The 20,745-nt window shown below is 46.1% G+C and overlaps 1 protein-coding gene across 10 annotated transcripts in view; it reads left to right on the top strand.

The window, feature by feature from the left end:
- DNAH9 (dynein axonemal heavy chain 9) overlaps positions 1–20,745 on the top strand; it is a 399,480-nt gene that overhangs the window by 205,915 nt on the left and 172,820 nt on the right. For 9 of the 10 annotated variants that reach the window (XM_073310874.1, XM_073310873.1, XM_073310872.1 and 6 more), the window contains 3 exons: positions 1,021–1,281; positions 10,375–10,800; positions 14,239–14,358. In XM_073310874.1, the coding sequence (XP_073166975.1) occupies positions 1,021–1,281; positions 10,375–10,800; positions 14,239–14,358 (807 nt within the window). The remainder of the gene's footprint in view (positions 1–1,020; positions 1,282–10,374; positions 10,801–14,238; positions 14,359–20,745) is intronic. The other variant, XM_073310875.1, reaches the window with a different exon arrangement.

Genomic DNA, 20,745 nt, shown 5'->3' with positions numbered 1-20,745 from the left:
GGAGGGAGCCATGGCTGGCGAGAGCACCCTGCTGGCTGTATCTTTCCTGGGATTGACACTACTCACACGCCAGCAGCCCAGGGTGGCCAGGATTGCCCCCAGTCTGTGCTCCTGGCAGCTTGGAGTAAAGGATAAAGGACTGCCCAACAGCATTGTCCTGCTAGCACTAGGAGCTATTGTTCTGCTGAACTTCTTGGGCTTCACTCCCTTTGTGGATGGTACAACCTTATGTTCCTCTGCTCTCGCTCACCCTTCTCAGGGAGTCAGGGCAGAGGAGGGAGGAAAGGGGAGAGCTGAGGAGGAGCCTTACCAGCCACCTCTCTCTCCAGCCGTGGCGGTGGTAGACCTGGGAGAATGGGAGACCCAGGGGGGAAGGCAGCAATTTATTATTAGTGGGAGATGCCTAATAAGAGGGAGACCCAAAGCCATGCGGAGTGATGCCTCAGGGAGAGCGTCTCAATGGGGTAACCTCTCTGAGGAGCCAAAAGAGGTGCCCTACAGAACACTGTCAGGAGAAGAGGCGCAGTCCTTCTCTCCCCAGAGAGTCTGGGGAGGGCTGCTGGCCATTCTCTGACACCCCCCCGGGGAGGGGGCCACAAGCACACAGCAAGAGGCAGGGGGAGCCAGGGCCATTTGGCTGTGTGGTGAGAATCCAGTGAAGCCTGTTTAGTGAAGCATCTGAACTTTAGGGTGTTCACCTAAAGCTTGGGCTCCTCTCCTCGTTGTGGACAAGTGGGTCTGCTCAGCTCTTTGCCTCAGTGGGGCAGTGATTTACCTGTTCCTCCTGCAAAGAGCTGCAGGGTTTCTCGCACCTTCCTCTGGAGCAGCTGGTGCTGGCCACTGCTGGAGATGAGCTATGCGACTGGATGAGCCATGTGGCAATCCGTGCATTGCCCTTTCCCCGGCTGCGGCCCATCCACCATCCATTTACTGCACTCTCTTGCTTATATAATTCTTCTCCACATGCTTCACTGGAGCCTGCTGGGTTCACGCCCTTCCTGTGTGCTTCTCCCACTGTAGGTAGATGGCCTGAAAGCCAAGCTGGCAGCCCAGGAAGTTGAGCTGAAGCAGAAGAATGAAGATGCTGACAAGCTGATTCAGGTGGTTGGTGTGGAGACGGAGAAGGTGAGCACGGAGAAAGCCATCGCTGATGAGGAGGAGCAGAAGGTGGCGCTGATAACCCAGGAAGTCAAGCAGAAGCAAAAGGACTGCGAGGAAGACCTGGCTAAAGCCGAACCAGCCCTTGCCGCTGCCCAGGCAGCTCTTAACACACTCAATAAGGTATGGGGCAAGCATCAGGGCACTCACAGTATCTCCTGCTGTCTGAGCCAGCACAGTTACGATTGGATTGTTCGAGACGTAGCCCCATAAGGGCCTTGCCTCTGAGGTCAGCCATCACAGCTCACCATGCAAGGGAATCACAGGCGGGTGTACACATGCTGGAGCCCAAGTTCCTTTGCGTCTGTGCTATGTGCTCCTTGTTCTGGGGCTGTTTGGTCCCTGGTATAACTCAGAGCCATCTCCAGGCTGCTGTAAGTGACACCTGCTTATTGGCCATGGGAAGCAGAGAATAGCTGGAGTTCTTGTGCTCTGACTACACACCCCTCTGCCTTTGGCCCATTCCACGTCACTCTCCCTGCCCCACCAGGGCCAGGAGCGGAGCCGACGCACGGCCGCTCCACCGGCATATGGTGGTGCCAATTCAGATATTCCTCAGGCAGAGGGGAAATTTCAGTCCCCCCTGCCTGGTAGTGGTCCCCACTCATCCACCCCTCCTCCCACAGGGACCCGGGTCTCCGTTGGCAGGGCAGTCTCCCCTTTCTCTTATCCATGCTGCAAGTGCTGCCAGGAATTGAGTTCTCAGAGGACTCCCTGCTCTCTGCCATGCAGTAACAAACTCCCTGGGCTCCAGGGCACAAAACCACTCGCTGAACTTTGGCCCAGCGGCCCCATATTGGTACAGAGGGGCCGCTGGGTTAGATTTCAGTGGAATTGCAGTCAGGCAGCTGGAGCGATGCACTGGACTGCTCCCACAGCAGGTGTACTGCTGTAAAGTACTCGGGCTGTGGTGCTAAAGCCCTGGAGGGCAGCAGGGGGACAGGGACATTCCTGGTACTCCTCAGGGGCTGCTATTTCTCTCCTCTCCATGGCCCATCTTGCTGCCCGAGTAGCATAATGGAGCAGAATGCAACAGAGAACTGGCCCTGTGTTTGCAGAGGTGGAGTGTGGGGAGGTGGTAGAATCTCCTTCCTTAGAGGTTTTTAAGGTCAGGCTTGACAAAGCCCTGGCTGGGATGATTTAACTGGGAATTGGTCCTGCTTCGAGCAGGGGGTTGGACTAGATGACCTTCTGGGGTCCCTTCCAACCCTGATATTCTATGATTCTATGAGTGAGGTGCATAATGGAGGGAGATGGGGCTAGGGCTGCATATGAATGGGCCAGGCACCAGGGCCTGGATTGATCAGGGGTGAGGAGGGCCAGGCATGAGGGTCTTGCTGCAGAGCTTCCAAGGGCTAACTTATACCTGAGTCATCAGGAGCGCAGGCAGGGGGCAGGAGCATGGTTGTCAGGAGCAGCAGGGTGCAGAAAGCATGCAGGTACTGCTGGCCAGTTAATTGTACATCAGCAGCTCAGAGGACTGCTAGCAAAGAAAGGTCTGGCCTGGCAATTGATCATGAGGGAGGGAGGGATGCTATCTGTGTGGGAGGCACCACCTACTGTGTACCTGGAGAACAGCAGCAGATTTCAGCCACTAGACACTGCCCTCTGCCACTGAGCGTTTTATACCTTATTGTTTATATTATCGTAGCACCTAGGAACACACAGCATTGTGCCTGCCGAACTCCTGCATGGGAGCTGCCATGAAAATCAATTACCATAGCAGCCAGCAGGTGGGATGGCCTCCACTTTGGCTAACACACCAGAGATTGGGCCACCAACCTTCAGAGCTAAAAGCATAAGCTGCTACAACCTGCACCATGGCTCTCTACCTGGGGCTGTAACAGATTCATATCCTCCATGGATTGTGCACAGAGAGGGATCTGGAACACATCCTCCCCCATGGGACAGAGCACCCTTGAGCAAACTAGTCTTGCTTTCTCCCAAGGCAAGCTGCTTTTGTCACTATTTCTGCCAATCCTTGTCTTGCTTTGCTCCATGATGACTCTCTTGGATCAGGCTGCTGTCAAGGGATGAGGCCTGATCTTGTTGCAATTGCTGTAACATCTCATTTAATTGAAAAGATGTTATCAGCTCTAGCTGTTTGCTCCCAGGTTATTTCTATGCAAGTGCACAGTCAGCACAGCAGGAGCTGTAAGACACCTGAAATACCAATTAGATATGTTTTATAATCCATCTACTTTGTGTGATTTTTCTCCAGTTCACTTAAAACAGAACATTTTAGCTGGAGTTTCAAACTCTTATTATCCTGGTAAAATTTTGCACAAAACTCATAAAACAGCCTTGCCTGGGAGGTAACCGTGGCTGTCAGGAATGCTGCCAGTATTTCATTCTACACCAAGTTTAGAGTCGCTCCTCTGTTACTTCATGCTTGAGCTCACAGGCTACACAGTGCAGAAACTGTGACAGCAGTGCTGTTCAGTGGCTTCAGCTTGTGTCTCCCCCATGCCCAATCAGCACAGTGCAGGATGTCTCCAGATAACTGCCCAGGGGCTGAAGGGATGGGCGCTGTAATTTGTAATGTTCAGTGCTGTATGCGTCAAACGCCTTTGTGATACTTGTACAATCTGAAATGTACAGTGGTGGCCTCTCCACTCTCTCCAGGAAGAGTTTTCTCTCCCTAAGTCCCTTTAAAAGGTAACCAGAAAGAGCCCAACACAGCCAGAACTGTGTAGGTGAAGCTTTGTATGGCCGTTTGCTCCCCAGCCCAGCTCGCAGCGTCAAGCACGTGGGTGCTGAGGATATGCTGTCTTAACACGCCAGGCCTAGCTCCCTGACTGCATTGGTCCAGTTGGAGAAGTTGAGACACAAAGGTTGAGTGTCTTTCTCAAGATCACACAGCAAGTTGGCACTAAAGTCATAGGTGTGACACCCCCCGCCCCCTTTAGGATAATTGTACCCTGGGCCACCAACGCAGATCGTCTATGCAGCAGGGTCGGTTAGGGCCCCTGACCCCCTTCCTGTGCCAGGCAGGGTTTGCAAGGGCAGAAAAGGGGAAATGGCCCCAAGTGTCCCGCGAGTTGGATCACTCAAGGTGCAGTGAGCATTTGCTGCTTGTGTTCACTCTGCTTGTTTGTGTTCTCCCCTCCTTCCCCCCGCCAGCATCTGGTCTGGACTATTAGACTGTATGCTGTTTGGAGCAGGGACTGACTGTTTACTACCTTGTATGGCACCTGGCACAATGGGGCCCAGTTCTCGGATGGCCCCTCAGCATTACTGCAATAGACATGATGAAGACAGGAGCTTGGAGCACACTGTGTCCATGGTACTCCTCTCACTGCTTTTTCCCTTTCGCCTGCCCCCGCGGGTGCTTGTGGTGCAGACAGATAAGGAGCTAGGCAATATATCCTAGACACAGAACTTACAGAGAACAGTTACAAAGGCCCACCCTTGTCCCTCAGCGGGCACGTCCTTTGGCAGGAAGGTTCCTAAGGCGGGGGATGGGGGATCCCAAAGTGGATTGTTTTGAGGTAAGGGATTTCTTCCTTCACCACTCCTTGTCCCTTCCCCATTACTGCCTGCTAACCCCAAATGTCTTGAGACTGGGGAGAGAATCAGGATCTGGAATGGAGAATTGGTCACCTGCTGAATCCATTCTGGGACTGATCGCTGCCACCTCCACCCGTCCTGAGCTGAGTGCTGCAGGTCTCTCTGTCAGCCTTGCTGAGTCCGGGTAAAGTCATAACAGCTCAGTGCAGTGTCTGTTCATATTTAATCTGCTCCTAAGAATTTATTGTTCAACAAAGCTTTGGAAGTTGTCTTCTGGAGCCAGACGCTGAAAGGCACCGGGCACTCCTGCTAAGCACCCCTCACCTCCTTGACATCACTGGGAAGGGAGGGCACTCAGCACCTATCAGGAGGCACTCAGCATCTTGCAGGATCAAGCCTCTGGTGCATGGGTAGAAGAGAAGTGTCCAGGTCCATTGCATAGGTCAGAATTGCCTCCATATCTGCAAAACAAGAGGCACAACCCAAATGTCTCAGTTTCGGGATACTGACAAGAAAGTCCTAATGGAACAAATTTTCCAGGTGATTGCCATTCAGGAGAGGCATAGCAACATTTTTGATGTGTCTGCTTCGGTTCCTGGGCCTGGAAACAAACAACAACACAGGGAAAATATTTACCCCTTCATCAATTTTAGTTTCCTGCTGACACTGTAGAGTAACTCATTCGAGAAGGCTTGGAGTTTCTAGAGACCTGTGAAGCAGTGTTTCCAGAGTGCCAGAAGTCATGTCCTTCTTTCACCTGCTGCTCCAAGATGCTTCTGAGAGCTTGATCTGTCTGCTGACATGAAGAATCAACTCTCCTGACATGTTCATACCGACCAGTAATATAGATGTATTTATGTTCTGCTGTTAAATGCAGCAGTAATGGATGAAGCCATAAGTAACACTGTAGAGTAGAAGGCAATAAGAAATATAGATGGTCTGATAGTGAGAGGCTAATAGTAATTGTTTGGATACATTTCCTTTCCCTTTATGGCCAGGTGCCTCTGGCTCATTTTCAGTCAGCAAATAGCTACAGGAGAACAATCGCCATGTCTGCACAATGCCTGCGCCTTGCTGTACGCGGTCAATGCAGTGCAGCACAGGGGGTGAGTTCAGGATGGCCAAGGTACAGATGAAGCCTCCCCATTAATCCCCAGCAAAGGATATGTGACATCACCCAGCCTGTAACTGCACGAGCTCCGCAATAGAGCCAAACAGAACAGCCCAACTATTCCAGAGGCACATTCCAGCCTCTTCTATTGCTCTGTGGGAAAAGTGGGCTCGGGTAGACGAGTGGGATTCCCTGTTCGCTGGATGATGGGCATCAGGTGCATTACAGCTGTCTTCCTGGAAAGAGGCACCCTCCCCATGCTGTATGGTGTCACATGTCCTTTACTGGGAACTGGTAGGGAGACACCATCAGTATCTTTGCAGAAGCCATGAGTCCCACGCTCCTGGCAGGACAAGGAGCCCAGTAAAGTATGTGGCAGCTGGCAAGGTGGGAAGTGGGAGAGTTAGAAACCTTTAGGGAAGGTCAGAACTGAGGATATTTGTGTAACAACTGCTTCCATTGATTTTGGGGGCTTTCTTAGTGTGGACATGCTGTTAGGATGGAATACCAACAAATTACTAAATGTATTTAGCAAGGAACCCCCCTGCATGGCTGGCAATCATGTGGCTGCCAAAAGCATCAGCGGTGCGATAAGATCACCAGTGATAGAAACTGGCTATGCAGTCAAACCACCTTAAGGCCCTAGCTAGAGACCAATGCGGGTAGTGCTCGGTAGGCAAGGAGGCTGTCCCTTTGGGATTTGCCATGATGATGATATTGACTTTCTAGGACCATGGGGAACTCACAGGCAAAAATGGGAAGACAATTAAGGTGGTAGCAGGCTTGTTAACCTCTACAGTGTAACAACATTACAGTCTATATTTTTCCCTAGTAACTCAGAGTCAGGGGCTCACTCCCCACAGCGGTGGGATGCATGTCCCCGGTGACAGGAAAGTCCTGCTGCTGAACATGATGGCATGTGCTCTTGCAGCCTCACATTTCTACTCCAGCTGTGGAATGTTTTCACTAATTTAGAGTTAAAAAACCTGAATCCTGCGGGTTTGTGGTCTCAAAACTGATGTCTTTGTTCTTAAGAAGCCAATACATGAAAGCATTCGATTTCAGAAAGACTTTGCTAAAAAAGGGATTATTCAACTCTCATGAATGTGGAAGTGTTGTTAGGAGGATTTCTTCCAGGGATCAAACTGACTGTGGAGAGGGTTGGTGGGGTGCGGGGGGGCGGGGTATAAATTCCATTTTAAATATGATCTATTGGCTGGGGTATAAGTGTAGGACTCTATCTGCTCCTCAGTCTGCAGAGGGCTCTCTCATTGTTGCCAGAGGTTGTTTCTCACAAAGATCAAAGACAGCATATGGTCTTTATCTATTTATTGTAGGGTTTTTTACTACTGCCTATCACCACTGTATCTGAATTGGCTTTAGCAAAGTCCCTAGCAAAATTATGCCATCATTAATTCATAGAGAGTTTTAACCAGATGATACCAAAGTGAATATAATAATAATAATTAATTAAAAATGATTAATTGTATTTTGTAGTATCATTCACTATTTGACAGGTACTTCCCAAACACATAACATTGTATATACCAATTATACATTTTACCCCTGAGTTTATAAATCATGCTCCTCGACCTGAATATAGTCCATGAATGTCTTCCATATACTATCAAATAAAACCTCTAGAAGTCTGTGTATTTCCCTCTCCTAGGACGCCACTTAAATCAAGATAGATTTCCCTTTCTGTTCTGTTATCGAAGAATTATCAATCCAGAGCTTAAAATAATCCTCTTTGTTGCCACTGAACTAATTTCTAACCATTCTGTTTTCTTCAAGGGACTGAGCAGCTCTGAGAGCAGTTAGTGTACATGCTGCCGAAAGGATTTAGCTCTTTCTGTAATTTTAGTATTTTAAGCTTTTCTTTTTGTCTTTCCCTGTTAAGTGGCGAGATGAATGTACAACAATTGACTCGTGCCTGGTCATATATAGGCACTAAGCAAGGTGCAGTCCCTGGTCCCTGCTGCTTTTTTGCACTTGTGCTGGTGCCATTGGCAGTGTCTATTACAAACAGGATCGATTTTTAAGGTATTGAGTTGGTGGGTGGTTCTGGGGGCAAAAGCCGCATTATTGTGGATTATGCAGACAGTGTTTTACTATTAGCTAATTATCAAGCTAAAACTCTTCCCACCTGGTAGAAGAATGTGGAGGTCTTTATAGTAGTGTCTGTTTATAACTAAATCACTCCAAGGCAGACATGTCATAGAGTCTGAAACTCAGCAGTGGCCTGTGTCTATATGGGGGAGGTGCTCATTGAGCACCCCCACAGGCACCATTGGGGCAGCCTCTGTCTGTGGAGCTCCTTGCTGGTGGAGAGTAGCTGGTACCAAGGCTTCTGTGGTCAGAAGGAAATGGCACTCACGCCCTTTGCCAAGGGGCTACACCCCTGCATACAGCAAACATCCAGCTGTCGTCACATCCTGCGTGTAACCTCATAATGGCCAGTTGCAGCAATGACAGGGGCTGCTGAAAGGACAGTGTTGGTCTTATTGCAGCCTATGCAGTAGCCACCCCCTGCTTCTAGGCTGCCGCAAGCGCCAACAAAATGGTGATTTCAGAACACAGGTGGCCAAAGTGCCATCCATGCACCAAATGTCACCCCGGAGCTTGTGCCGTGCAGTCCATAGCAGCAGCCACTGTGAGTCTATGAGCCACCTATAGTACTGGGAAAGGCCTGTAGGTCCCTCCATACAATCCCATCTTGATTTGAACAGAGAAGCACATGGATCAAAATGGAGTGTAGAAGCTGGGAGCTGCAGTCTGTGAAGACAGTCTGCTCCATTGTGTACAGATGTGTGGTGATCTTGGCTAGTAGCTAACATTTGGGCCCCTCCAGTGCATAGGAAAATGGTACATCTGGAAAGCTGCATATTCAGGGTCTCCGTGTGGAGATAGGTGCAGCTCTAGTTAGAGCTCCTTTGCTAGAGGGGCTTTCCTCTTTCACTGATTCATGGCTGTTGGGAGTGCTGAAAAACAAATGTATCTAGTTTACGTCAACCCCCTAGCATGTCTCTCTCCTGCTGCTGTGCCTGTCATGCTGTTGCAAATGTCAGAATGCAGCTGTCGGTGCCAATTTAGGAGTTGGTTTGTTGAATCTGAGCAAAGAGCTCAATGGGAAGCCCATCTCTCAGCCTCTTTGTACCTCTCACATGTGCCTCTGCCTCCAGTTCACGTACAAAGTGAATGTTCTCCACGGATATGAGATGTCTGTGCAGTTGGAGAGTGTAACCCGAGCAAACATACAAATAAGCTAGGAAAGCAGGCATCTCTGCTGTAGAGCACAGCTCATTCTGTCACGGATTCCATGTTTGGTGGGTGTCAGCACAAAGCCTGTGTTTTCTCTCTGCTGGGTATGACAGATCCTTGGCAGAATAGCTAATTAGGCCTAATTCCAGGCCCTGCTGAATACGTGCCTCCCCCATGGTGCCTGTACTGTGTCGAGCAACAGCTCTGTGCAGAATGATCCCTGGTACACCAGCAGCACAGGGTGGTTGTGCAGTCATCATTTCAGGCTCAAACTTTCAATACCATCGAATGGATGTGGGCTCCCGGTTCCCGTCAGAATTAGGCAACTTTGGAAATCTTAGTGTCAGTTTTTCTCTGTATCTGAATGGGTTGGATGTTTCAGATACAAGGAGAACCAACATCACGCTTCCCCCCAGTGCTCTTACAAAACCAGGACCTTTTCTGAGTTTCAAACGAACTGAGTTGAGCATTTTTTTAGTTGTGGTGCCCCTCCCCCCTTCTAACGCCAAGCATTCAAAAATGATGAGTCAGGAGCCTAACATTCATAATTATTGGTTAATAAGTAATAATTTTTAAATAATATTTTGGATTCTTACTCTTTCCCTCTGCATTCTGAGCTGTTAGGTCACACTGGGCTTCACATTCCCAAGCTTTCCTCTGCACCCAAACGGCTACAATCTAACTTTTAAAAAAGGGAGCTGATGTCTGGCTGGGGAGCCCAGCCCATAGAGGAGAGTGGGGACAGGAGGTACCTGAAATACAACTTTGATGAGGCACCACAGTGCCACTTCCAAATCAAAACATTTTGGTTTTCAACCTAGGGAGGGACTGCCATTTCTCTGTTGTTTCTGACTAGGAATTGATATTAGCAGGATAAACAGAATTCAACACAGTTAGTATAACACTGAACTAAAGTTAGTGAGTTTCAGGCGGACAGCAGCCCCATTGATCTGCATTCTGAATTAAAAGTTGTTTTTGAAGCCCATCTCTATATGAAGATACTTGGCTAATTTCATGAAGCATGAAGCTTTTTGTTGTCATATTCATATGGGATAAATCTGCAATAATTGTGCATTTTTAATGGCCTGAGAATTAGTTGAAGTGCTGAAGGGACACAACTGATGCACATGTAACAAACCAGTGGAGGCTGTGGTGCCACTAGGGGGTTTCGTTGCTTTACGTTGGATGAGTCATAATATTTAAAATTCAGAGTGCTGCTTCAGGCTTCAAAGCTACTCCCTCAGATTGATAACTTGGGAGCCCGACTCCATTAGTGGCTAAGTAAAAAGAAAACCCATTCATTTTCACTTAACAACCTTGTTTTCCCTTTTCAGAACAATCTGACAGAACTGAAGTCATTTGGATCACCGCCTTCTGCTGTCAGCAATGTCACTGCTGCTGTGATGGTACTCATGGCTCCAGGTGGAAAGGTTCCCAAGGACAGGAGCTGGAAAGCAGCTAAGGTTTCCATGGCCAGAGTAGATGGTTTCTTGGACTCCTTAATTCACTTTGATAAGGAGAATATCCATGAGAACTGTCTCAAAGCTATTCAGCCGTACTTACAGGATCCAGAATTTAACCCTGAGTTTGTGACCTCCAAGTCCTATGCAGCTGCCGGTCTCTGTTCTTGGGTCATAAATATTGTGAGGTTCTATGAGGTGTACTGTGATGTAGAGCCCAAGCGACAGGCTCTGAACAAAGCCAACGCAGAACTGGCTGCTGCGCAGGAGAAGCTGGCTAACATCAAAGCCAAAATTGCTGTAAGTTTAAGACACATGACACATGCATGCACTTCACTGGGAGCTGCCACTGCTCAGTGGGAAACCCTCAGCATCTGGAAGGGCTTCTTTATGGTACCTTGTATTTCTGAAAGAGTGGATTTGAGGATTGGGTAGATTGTGGTCCTTTATCTGGTCTTGCTAGACTTTTGGAGACTTCCCTGCTTTCTAGAGAAGGGCGCTTAGCTCTGTTTCAGATTTGCTTCTTCCTCAATAGAAAGGCTCAGTATTTACCTCTCATTATTCCCACCTAAACTGTTGGAATTATTATCAAGCATGAGTTTGGAATGCCCTTTTATCACACACCACACCACATATGTTCTATATCTACCACATATATTACAGAAAACAAAAACTGGAGAAAGTTTTAGAGAGCTTTTTAAAAAAATGTACTAGGACTGTTTTTCTTCTCTTGTCTCCAACACACCTTCTGTGCACTTGTTAAATTTTGCAAGAAGACAACTCCACTTTAGTAAGACTCAAAAGAACTGTCAAAGCCGGGCTTCTAACTGGGATATTTTATATTCCATCTCCATTTAAACTTTTGTCACTCATTAAAAATCCAGGAAAATCCCTGAGCAAAAAACTTTGTTAAAAGACAGAGAAATGGTTAAAAATACATTTTAATAGAGAGCAGCTCCCACCCCACTTCTTCCTCAGAATTATCCTTCCATTCCAAAAATTCCATACCCTTTAAAAATCCTTACCATTGAAAAGTCTGGAAGTGAGCCTAGAAGGTAAAGTATACAGCCAGTCCCTGGCTGCTATAACCCTGCATCACTCATTATCACCCCATCCAGCCTACACACCACAAATCTGCAAATTTGCAAATTTCAAAAGAACATATTCCTGGGTAGTTATGGAATCCTATTTCTTGTTCAGAAGATACTTCGTCAATATGCTATAATACTACACCATAACGCATTACAAAAAATCTGTGTGTTCTAGTTGCTACACCAATAGTTAATTGAGATAAAAATACAAACTTGCAAGGTGTACCAACCCACAGTCCCTTGTAATGGAAACACCTGGTAACATCAAACAGAACAATTATTCCAATGTAATTAATAAAAAATACTTTTGTTTCACCAAAACATTACACTGTTCGAAAACATAATACTCTGATATTACTTAATGCATCCAGAGGATTAGTACCTTTGAAATCCTTGCTACCCCTTCAATTCAAAGTATATAAAATCTAGAGCCATCTCTGATAATTTCACTGCCTGCAGATCAAAACAAGGAGCACCCTTCACTGTTGTTTTATTTACACTTTTTCAAGTTTGAGCTTTTTTTAAAGATGTAGGATTTTTGCAGAGAAAGTGCAACTGTGTTGGTGTATTAGTAATACTCCACTGAAACATGCTTTCAACCTTAACTTTTTAAATGACTTTTTATTTGCATATGTACAATGCTATGCTATTAAATGTGTAGTATAGTAATATATACCTATACAATCATGTTTATAGGTGAATGCTGATATTTTACCAGACTTTCAGCTGGCATAAATTGGTGTAGCTCCACAGATTTAAATAGAATTATGCCTGTTGAGAATCTGGCCTGCTTAGTGGCATGGTGCTTAAATCCATATTTTGGTCGAATGAAAGTGACTTGATTTTCAAAAGTACAGAGCACATGTAGCTCCCATGTGCTGCAGTGCTCAGAATTTCTGAAAAAAATATGATGCATATACCCACACCCACACACACACACACACACACATATCTGTCATTATAAAACATTTAATAGTGTAGCATCTGTGTGTATTTATACAGAGATATACACACACAAATATGAAAATATATATACACCTATACATATAGATGGAAGATGTATATGAAAATATTCTAACAATATTTTAGTTATATGGCTTAATGCCAAGCTAGTTTGAAAGAGACTGTATTTTATATGGGCACTGGCAACTGAGAGCATAGTTACAGAGGCCACTACAATAATCCCTATTCCATATTCAAGTTTATTTCTAGTGCATTGTTCAAACAGTGTTAAAATGATTTAAAGGCATTTAGCCTTAAGATGTTTGTGCTGGGTGCAGATAAAATCAATGATTAACTCTGGTTCTCTTATCTCAGAAGTGAAAGATTCCAGCACCCTTGGGAGCAGTTAGAGTTTGTCTTAGAGCAGAGTGTGACCAAATCTGTGCGATGAGTCCTCCTCAGCCAGCAGCACGGCTGCAATGAGACCCTGCAGATTTTGGTTCCCTCTGTTCTTCCTCCAGAATGTTGGCTCTTCTTGTATGTGGCCCAAGTGTAGAAACCGCCCAGCTGGACCGGAGTGTGTATTGGCCCCATTCTCCAGTACAGCGGGGAGGGTTGGCACCCCACTCTGGAATGGAAAGTCCTAAGGCACTCACAGAAAGGACCTCCCTCAGTAGGAGAAGGGTAATTGTAGCAGCTCCGTGGTCACTCTCACTCCTGGCTGCCGGATCATAGAATCATAGAAGATTAGGGTTGGAAGAGACCTCAGGAGGTCATCTAGTCCAGATGCTTTATACTCCCTTATGTCCGACTGACATCCAGCATTTAGAATGTCCCTTGGGGCTGTGAACAACAAGCATAACTTGGAGCAGCCTTCAGGAGCAGGCCAGCACCAGAATGCACACAACATCAGGAAAATGCAAAGGTTGCTAAAATCCACTTTTGCGCTTCTTCTTCCTGAGCTACACTAATTACTGCTTGGCCAGAGCTCAGGACCCCGGCCACCATCTTTAGTCAGCCTGTGATCCCCTCCCTTAGTCCAAAATCATGTCACTGCAGTGCCCAAGATAAACAGCCTTTGCACTGTCTGTCCACAGTCCTTTGCAAATTATGTGGCCTGTCACATAAACGGAGTTCCCCAGCATGCTGCTCCTCCCATGCCCTCTCACGCTGTTCTGCAAAGGCCTGATCCAATGCCCCTGGAAGTCAATGGAAGGACCCCAACTGACTTCAGTAGACATTGGATTCGATCTAGGGCTGCCAACTCTGAGTGAACCTATTCCAGGAGATTTTTTTTTTACAACCTGACATAATGTCATTTTCTTAAAATATCCTATTAAAATCTCCCGGATTGTTTTCAATAGTCACTGGGAGATTGATGCCAATTCCAGGAGACTCCAGGCCAATCCTGGAGGGTTGGTAACCCTAATTGGAGCCTAAGTGGTGTATCCTGCTGGTGCTGAGGGTCTCCTACAAGTGGTCAGCACACTGCATGTTGGAGGCAGTGCTTGCAGTTTGAGACCCAGACATGAGTGCTCTGTGCAGGAATCCTTCCTTCTCTCATTGCACTGGCCATTCAGAATAGTAGTGAGAGAGGCTAGCTAGCGTCACCACTGCAGAGACACACGCAGTGACAGCAGATTTTGTCGGAGTCTCGTAATGAAAAGGGTTTTGCTGAAGATGTTCTGATTTGTTTCATCAACAGCACCTTAATGAAAACCTAGCAAAGCTCACAGCCAAATTTGAGAGGGCTACTTCAGACAAACTGAAATGTCAGCAAGAAGCTGAAGCTACAGCATGCACCATCTCGCTTGCAAATCGACTGGTGAGTATCAACAGCTGGAACTTTATCATAGCAATGGAAGTTGTCAGGTGCTATGGAGATGTATACTATAAGAACACAGTACATTGCATCTTGTAACATTTCAGAATGTATGATACTTCCTGCATAGCTGCAAACTTTAGTCATGAAAACAATTTTACAGTACTTCCTGTACTAATGATGTGGCAATTCCCCTAACTCTCTGTATACATCTGGGTATGTTCTATGCACATTTGCATTTCCAATATATGGAACATATACAATGATAGAGGCACAGCCTCTTATCTCTCTCATTTAATTTTCCGAGCAGTTAGTGATAGATCAGAACTGCAGGACTAAAGACAAGATGCTAATAAGACAAGAGCTGTATTTGCTTCTCCATGTAATGATATATTGAAAAGCACATGAACATTTTAATATTTTTTCCAGTTTTAAAAATTAATAGAAATGATTAATAAAGAGTAATAAGAGGAAGAAAGTGGTAAAGCATAAAGGTGCTTATGTGGCCTCCTGCTACAGTCATGTCTGAGCGCTTGCAGTCTGGGTTTAATTTATCTTTTCAGCACCCCTGGGAGGCAGGGCCGTGCTGTTATCCCCATTGCCGAGATGGGGAGCTGAGGGAAAGAAAGACTAAATGGCCTGCCCGGGATCACACAGGAAGTATGTGGCAAAGCAGAAACTTGAATCCTGGTTTCCTAAATCACTGCCCTAAGCACTGGACCATTCTGAGCATTTACTCACAAGGAGTGTTTTGCAGGGAGGAGCGGGATGGCACAAATCACTTCCCTTCCCCCGTTCTGCAGCAAGGGGGAACCAGCTACACGCTATCCCCTTACGCAGGGTTGCAGTGCAAAGTGACAATCTAGTCCTAACACTGCAATAGCTGCTGCTATTAAGCTCTATTTTTAGCCCCATAACTTTGGGTTAGAAAGCTCGTTTGTGCTGAAAATTGCCAGATTAACTCGGAAGGCAAAGGAGAATGTGTGTTCAAAGTTGGAAGAAAAGTCATGAAACTGTTTTTGAGTTACAAGTCGTTTAAAAATTATCCTGAGTTGAAATGTTGGCCTTTGTCTCATGCCTCTTTGTTCGCCTTAGCTGAAAAGCAGCTGGTCACTACTCCTTCAAATAGTTAAATCTCCTTTTCACCTCAGGCATGGGTTATGTTTGAAAAAAATACATTGTAATTCAGCAAAGCTGTTAATGATTTTGGATGTGGTGATTCTGGGGTCTGTTCCTGTTCCCTTGGAGGTCAGTGTAAATTGTGTTGCTATTACCTTCGGTGAAAGCAGGACTGGGCACTATGAACCTGATCCAAAGCCCTTGGAAGTCACTGGAAAGACTCCTGCTGACTTCATTGGGATTGAGCTCTATAGGTGTGGCTGGTTGCAGCTGAAAAGGACATGCAGGTATTTCTGTAGGGGAGAGCTGAAACACATCGTTCTGTAGTTCAAATGGCTGGAAGCCGATGTTGCTAGAGCATGAGGACCCCAGTCCTGGCTGTGCCGCAGAGGTGGTGTTTGCTCCAGGCTTCATTTCACAGCAGCATCGAGGAGATGGTTTAGGGGGCTAGCCTGGGCTGCAGAAAATTTGCACTCAGTTCCCTGCTCCACCATACACCTGCCTATGTCAGCTATTTAAACCCAGGTTTGTAAAGGTCTTTAGGCACCTACAGATGTAGATAGGCACTGAGTAGGGTTTTCAAAAGCTCCTGGTTGCCTAACTCCCATTTAAATCTATTGGATTTAGGTACCTAGGTGCTTTGGAAAATGCTTGCGTCTTTAGGCGCCTGCATAGATGTAAAAATTGGGCCCTCAGTCTCTCTGTGCCATATTTGTTCAATGGGAATAACAACATTTTCCCCTCTCCTGTGGGTGCCATGAGGGTAACTGCATTGAAGACTGTGAGGTGCTCGGATGCTGTGGCAAGGGGGTGCCAGATGAGCACCTGAAACAGACAGTCCCGTTCTCAGGCTGAGGCTGATTCCTTTGTACCTGAAGAAAGAGAACATCTCATACTTCCAGAGTTCTAGGGTTAAATCTCACAAGCAGCTAGAAGGTTTTCTGAACATTTTGTTTAAATCCAGTAAGTATGTTTTGAAATGAAAAGACTTTCATAGAGCTCCTCTGGGAGCTTTTGCAACATGACTGTTTCTTTCCATCCTTCTGTGAGGATCAGGAGGTCTGGTTGAACAAGCTGTGAATTCTGTGTGCAGTTATGGGCTCTCGATGCATCTTTACCGAGTGGCAAACTCCATTTGGAAGGTGCAGACTTTTTTCTTCTCTGTTGTTGTTTCACCTCCATGTTGGACTGCAGTTCCAACAGGGGTAGTGGCAGAGGCCTAACAACAAAGGGCTGTTAAACCTTGCTTCTCCCCTATTCACAAAGGATGCACCTAGACAAAAGGAGAACTGGTTTGTCAAGGGAGGGATCGCCTTGGCAACAAAGTGAGCTGGCATGGGTCTGTGATCACCTGAGGAAGCAGAGCAAGATGTCCCCTGACAAAGGGGGCTGGAAGGTATAAAAGGGAGGAGCTGCTCTTCTGCATGCCCTTTTTCTCTAGCTCAAGAGAAAGGAGAAGTAGCCCAGCACGTAGGAGTCTGATGAGGGAACCCTGCCAACCTGCCTGAAACACAGATGGTCCCTAAGGACTCCCCGGGGAACCGGGAGCTAGTGAGGGGCACTGCAGTTAGGATGTTTGCTGTTTTCTAAATGCTCTGTGCTCTTTGAGTGTGTCTTGTGCTTTGAAGAGCAAGAATCTGTTGGCTGTCTCTGCAAAGCCTGGATGTGTTAAGCACTTACACCTACATGTGGCCCCTGGAAGAGGTAACCCTGAAGGCTCACATCTTGGGGTGGAGTTCTGCAAGGGGGTATTGGAGCTATGGGGGTGTCTGAAGAGCCAGCACTGAGTCCGGAGGTGAGGCAACTGGACAGCAGGTTCCAGCTCTGAGGAGTGGTGCTTGCCACAGAATATATACCTCAGAAAGGTGCCTAGGGACCCCACGTGGGATAGTGGTTTGGCTCTGTTCAGCCCCCAGAGCTGTAAAGCAGCTGGGTTCCCTCACAGCAGTCTAGTGAGCGGCCAAGAGCTCGATCAGAGCTGTGACACCCTCCATTTCCCCGCTGAAGTCACATTACACTCCACTGTTTGAAAATTCGGCAAGATTCAGTTTTTGAAGGCAGGAATGATACAATTATTCACCGCCCACATACAAAACTAACACGTTCTTCCTTTCAAGTATAAAGAATTGCACAGCCATTCACCCCAAGCTTCACTCGAATCCAAAACTACATACAGTTCTTTCCTCAGTAAACTCAATATGTAAACCTCCCAGAAAAGAAACCTAAAAATCCTGGCTCCAGCTCTGCCCTTACTTACACATGTGATACATTAACTTCAGCCGAGTAATCCTGATTTCTACCAATGGGATTGAGAACAGAATCTGGCCTCCTATACGTGCACATCAATTGCATATATTGATCAGCTTGAAGTGCTAGTCTACAGTCATACATAACTGTAATTGGGAATAATGTTATACACCTTTCCTGTTAAACTGCACTGACAGAATTAGTCTCAAGAACCAACAACTGTAAGTGCTTTAACAAATTTCTCTCTTTTTACTTGTTGAATATGTTAACTGGTAATATTTCCAGTTTAGCAAAATGACTTGAAAGGAAACATTTTGCTTCTGAAATCAAGGAAACACAAATAATACATTTTTAAAAAGCAATTAAGAAAAAACCCTATCCTTGGGTCAGAGGTAAGGTGGTTGTTTATGAAGTGTGCATCTCCTTAATACTTGATAGTAATGTGTTTGTTGTGTAGGGGTTTTTTAAGTGATATGAAAGATAATAACATTGCTTTCTCTCATCAACTCTAACTGTTTGTAAATGAAGATTTTGGCTTGCAATTTTACTAAGCTTACAATAGTTAATCATTAGATTCGTATATATCTGCGAAATCTCATGCCAGTGGATGAGTTACGTTGGCTGTTGTGTTGTGTTGTAAAGAGGGCATAGAAATGGTGCCTTCCTTGTCAAACTGGGAGCAAAGAGGAGGTGCATCAGCAGCACTGGGAAAGGGCGATTCTAGTCTCACTATTTTTATTAGGAAACATTAGAGACAAAGGAATATTTCCAAAAAGACATGAGATCTCCTGCCATAGGGACATCCTACATTCCAGCAAGGAGACTTTGGGATCTTTAATTTCTCCTTCAGCTGACAGGAGTGGCTCTGGAGTCTCCACTCCAAAAATCTATGGTCAGGCCGGGGGCAGTTGGCAGTACCTCAGATTCTGTATGGGCAGCAACCCTTTATGGTCCAGGTGCTCCCGAGGGTGGGAACTGAGTAGCAGCACTGGTAACAATTCATTTAAAATCTCAGAGAACCATAACTATCCATATTAGGACAAAACAAACAGTGAACGGAAGGTACTAGACACTTTCCCCATCATACTCTTCTTTGGCGTTATGCAAACTAGCATAAATGTTTCAGAGTAACAGTCGTGTTAGTCTGTATTCGCAAAAAGAAAAGGAGTACTTGTGGCACCTTAGAGACTAACCAATTTATTTGAGCATAAGCTTGAAGTGAGAAAGCTTATGCTCAAATAAATTGGTTAGTCTCTAAGGTGCCACAAGTACTCCTTTTCTTTTAGCATAAATGTTGTACAGTTCCGTCTTTTCACCAGTGGGTGTCACTAGTAATTTCTAAATCTATTTCAGTATTTTATTTACAAAGAGAAAAAAGTTTATAGACGATTAGGTTTCAAGGCACTTGTCGAAGTCAATCATAGTGAAGCCAATTAAAACTGTAAGAAGAGAGCAGGAACAGTGAATAAGCATGTAGAATGGTGTAATTAAGAGAGAGCTGGTGGAGTGCAGGGCTTTGTTTAGTGGCCATATGCAGGACATTTTTTGACTTCAGGCATTATATTTCTAACCAGGATTTTTTGTCCTGCCGGTCATTGTTGAGATTTACATGACATTGGACTAATACAGTTGAAATTAAAATGGTCCCTGCCCCAGTACAGTACGTTGTTGTGTTGAGGAACACAGGTTGTCCTAGCTTCCCATGTTTGCCAAGAGAAATACACTTGGAAACTAGCTTTGCATTGTCTGAAAAATAACAACACACAATGAAAGTGAGAAGGGGATGTAAATCTGGACTCTCAGCCTAGAAACTCAGAGGACTTACCTTTCCTGGCCATAAGGGTCTTCTGTCCTTTCCAGAATCCCTAAGAATTCCTCCGGACCATGCCTGTCCATCCTTCTGGCTGAGAGAACCGAGCTCCGGCTCCAGCCCCACCAGAGCCTGTCAAAGCCATGTCCTCAGGACGTGCTGGAAACAGGAAATTTAACCCCCTGGTGAAGCCACTAGATTGTGGCCTCCCATCCCTTTAAAAGAAAGTTAGCTCCCACTACTCTCTTCCCTGTGATCTGCATGCCCTTTTGGCTCCACCAAGGTGCTGCCTTCTCGGCTGGATAAAGATGCCCCTCCTATGACTTCCTTTATATGCTGATACAAGAAAGTTACGTGTTACTCTCCAGACATTGCTAGTTACCACCCTTCTCCTTGTACCTACTAGTTTGAACAAAACATCCTTAGCAGTTATCCTGTCATGCCATCCTTGCCCTAGAAGGGGTTGGTGTGTCCCAATACCATCTCTTAAGAATGTGTTTATGTAGTTACTTGAGAACTCTGGGTGTTCTTGCACCATCCTCTCCGATCAGGAATGTGCTTACTTGGTTAGCCGATACCTAGTGTGTTGTTGTTATGCCAGGGCCAGGCCTGCTCTGGTTCACAGCTTTGGTTCACACCATTAGTTATGCCCTGGGCTCCAGCAAGACCTACACCCTAGGGATCGAGACGAGGGATGGAGGAGAGAGAAACTGACTGAGGAGCAGTCTCAATTGTCAGACACCTGCCAGCCAGAGCTGTACAAAAATGTGAGGCCCCAGCAATCCAGCACGCCCTCCCAAGCAGCCAGGAAGGTGGAGTGTGCTGGATGACATCCTGGGACTCCACGGGGAAGGGCAGCATCTTCCATGCTGGTGTCTGGCCAGGAGATAGCATCTTCTGTCTCTTGGCACTGGACACATTTTCCAGTCCTGACAGTCACATATTTTGCTTAGAGATAAGAGTATTTAGAGAAGCACATAGTGCCCCTGTGCTTTGATAGGGAGAAAGAGGATTATCCATTAATATTGTTATTTAGATTACCTCGGGATATATACAGACACATTCCCTGCCCCACAGAATGTGCACCCTAGAATGGATGGGAGGATGTGACAAGAAACAAAACTGTTCTTTTGCTGTACACAATGTGTTACTGCAATGTCTCTTGGTGCAGTAAGGAAAGATTTGAAAACAGATACTTCAGTAATGCTCAGAAT

This window comes from Lepidochelys kempii, chromosome 14 (assembly GCF_965140265.1).
Source record: "Lepidochelys kempii isolate rLepKem1 chromosome 14, rLepKem1.hap2, whole genome shotgun sequence".
Lineage (NCBI taxonomy): Eukaryota > Metazoa > Chordata > Testudines > Cheloniidae > Lepidochelys > Lepidochelys kempii.
Note: the sequence above shows the minus strand (reverse complement) of the source record. Positions and strands in the feature narration are given on the sequence as shown.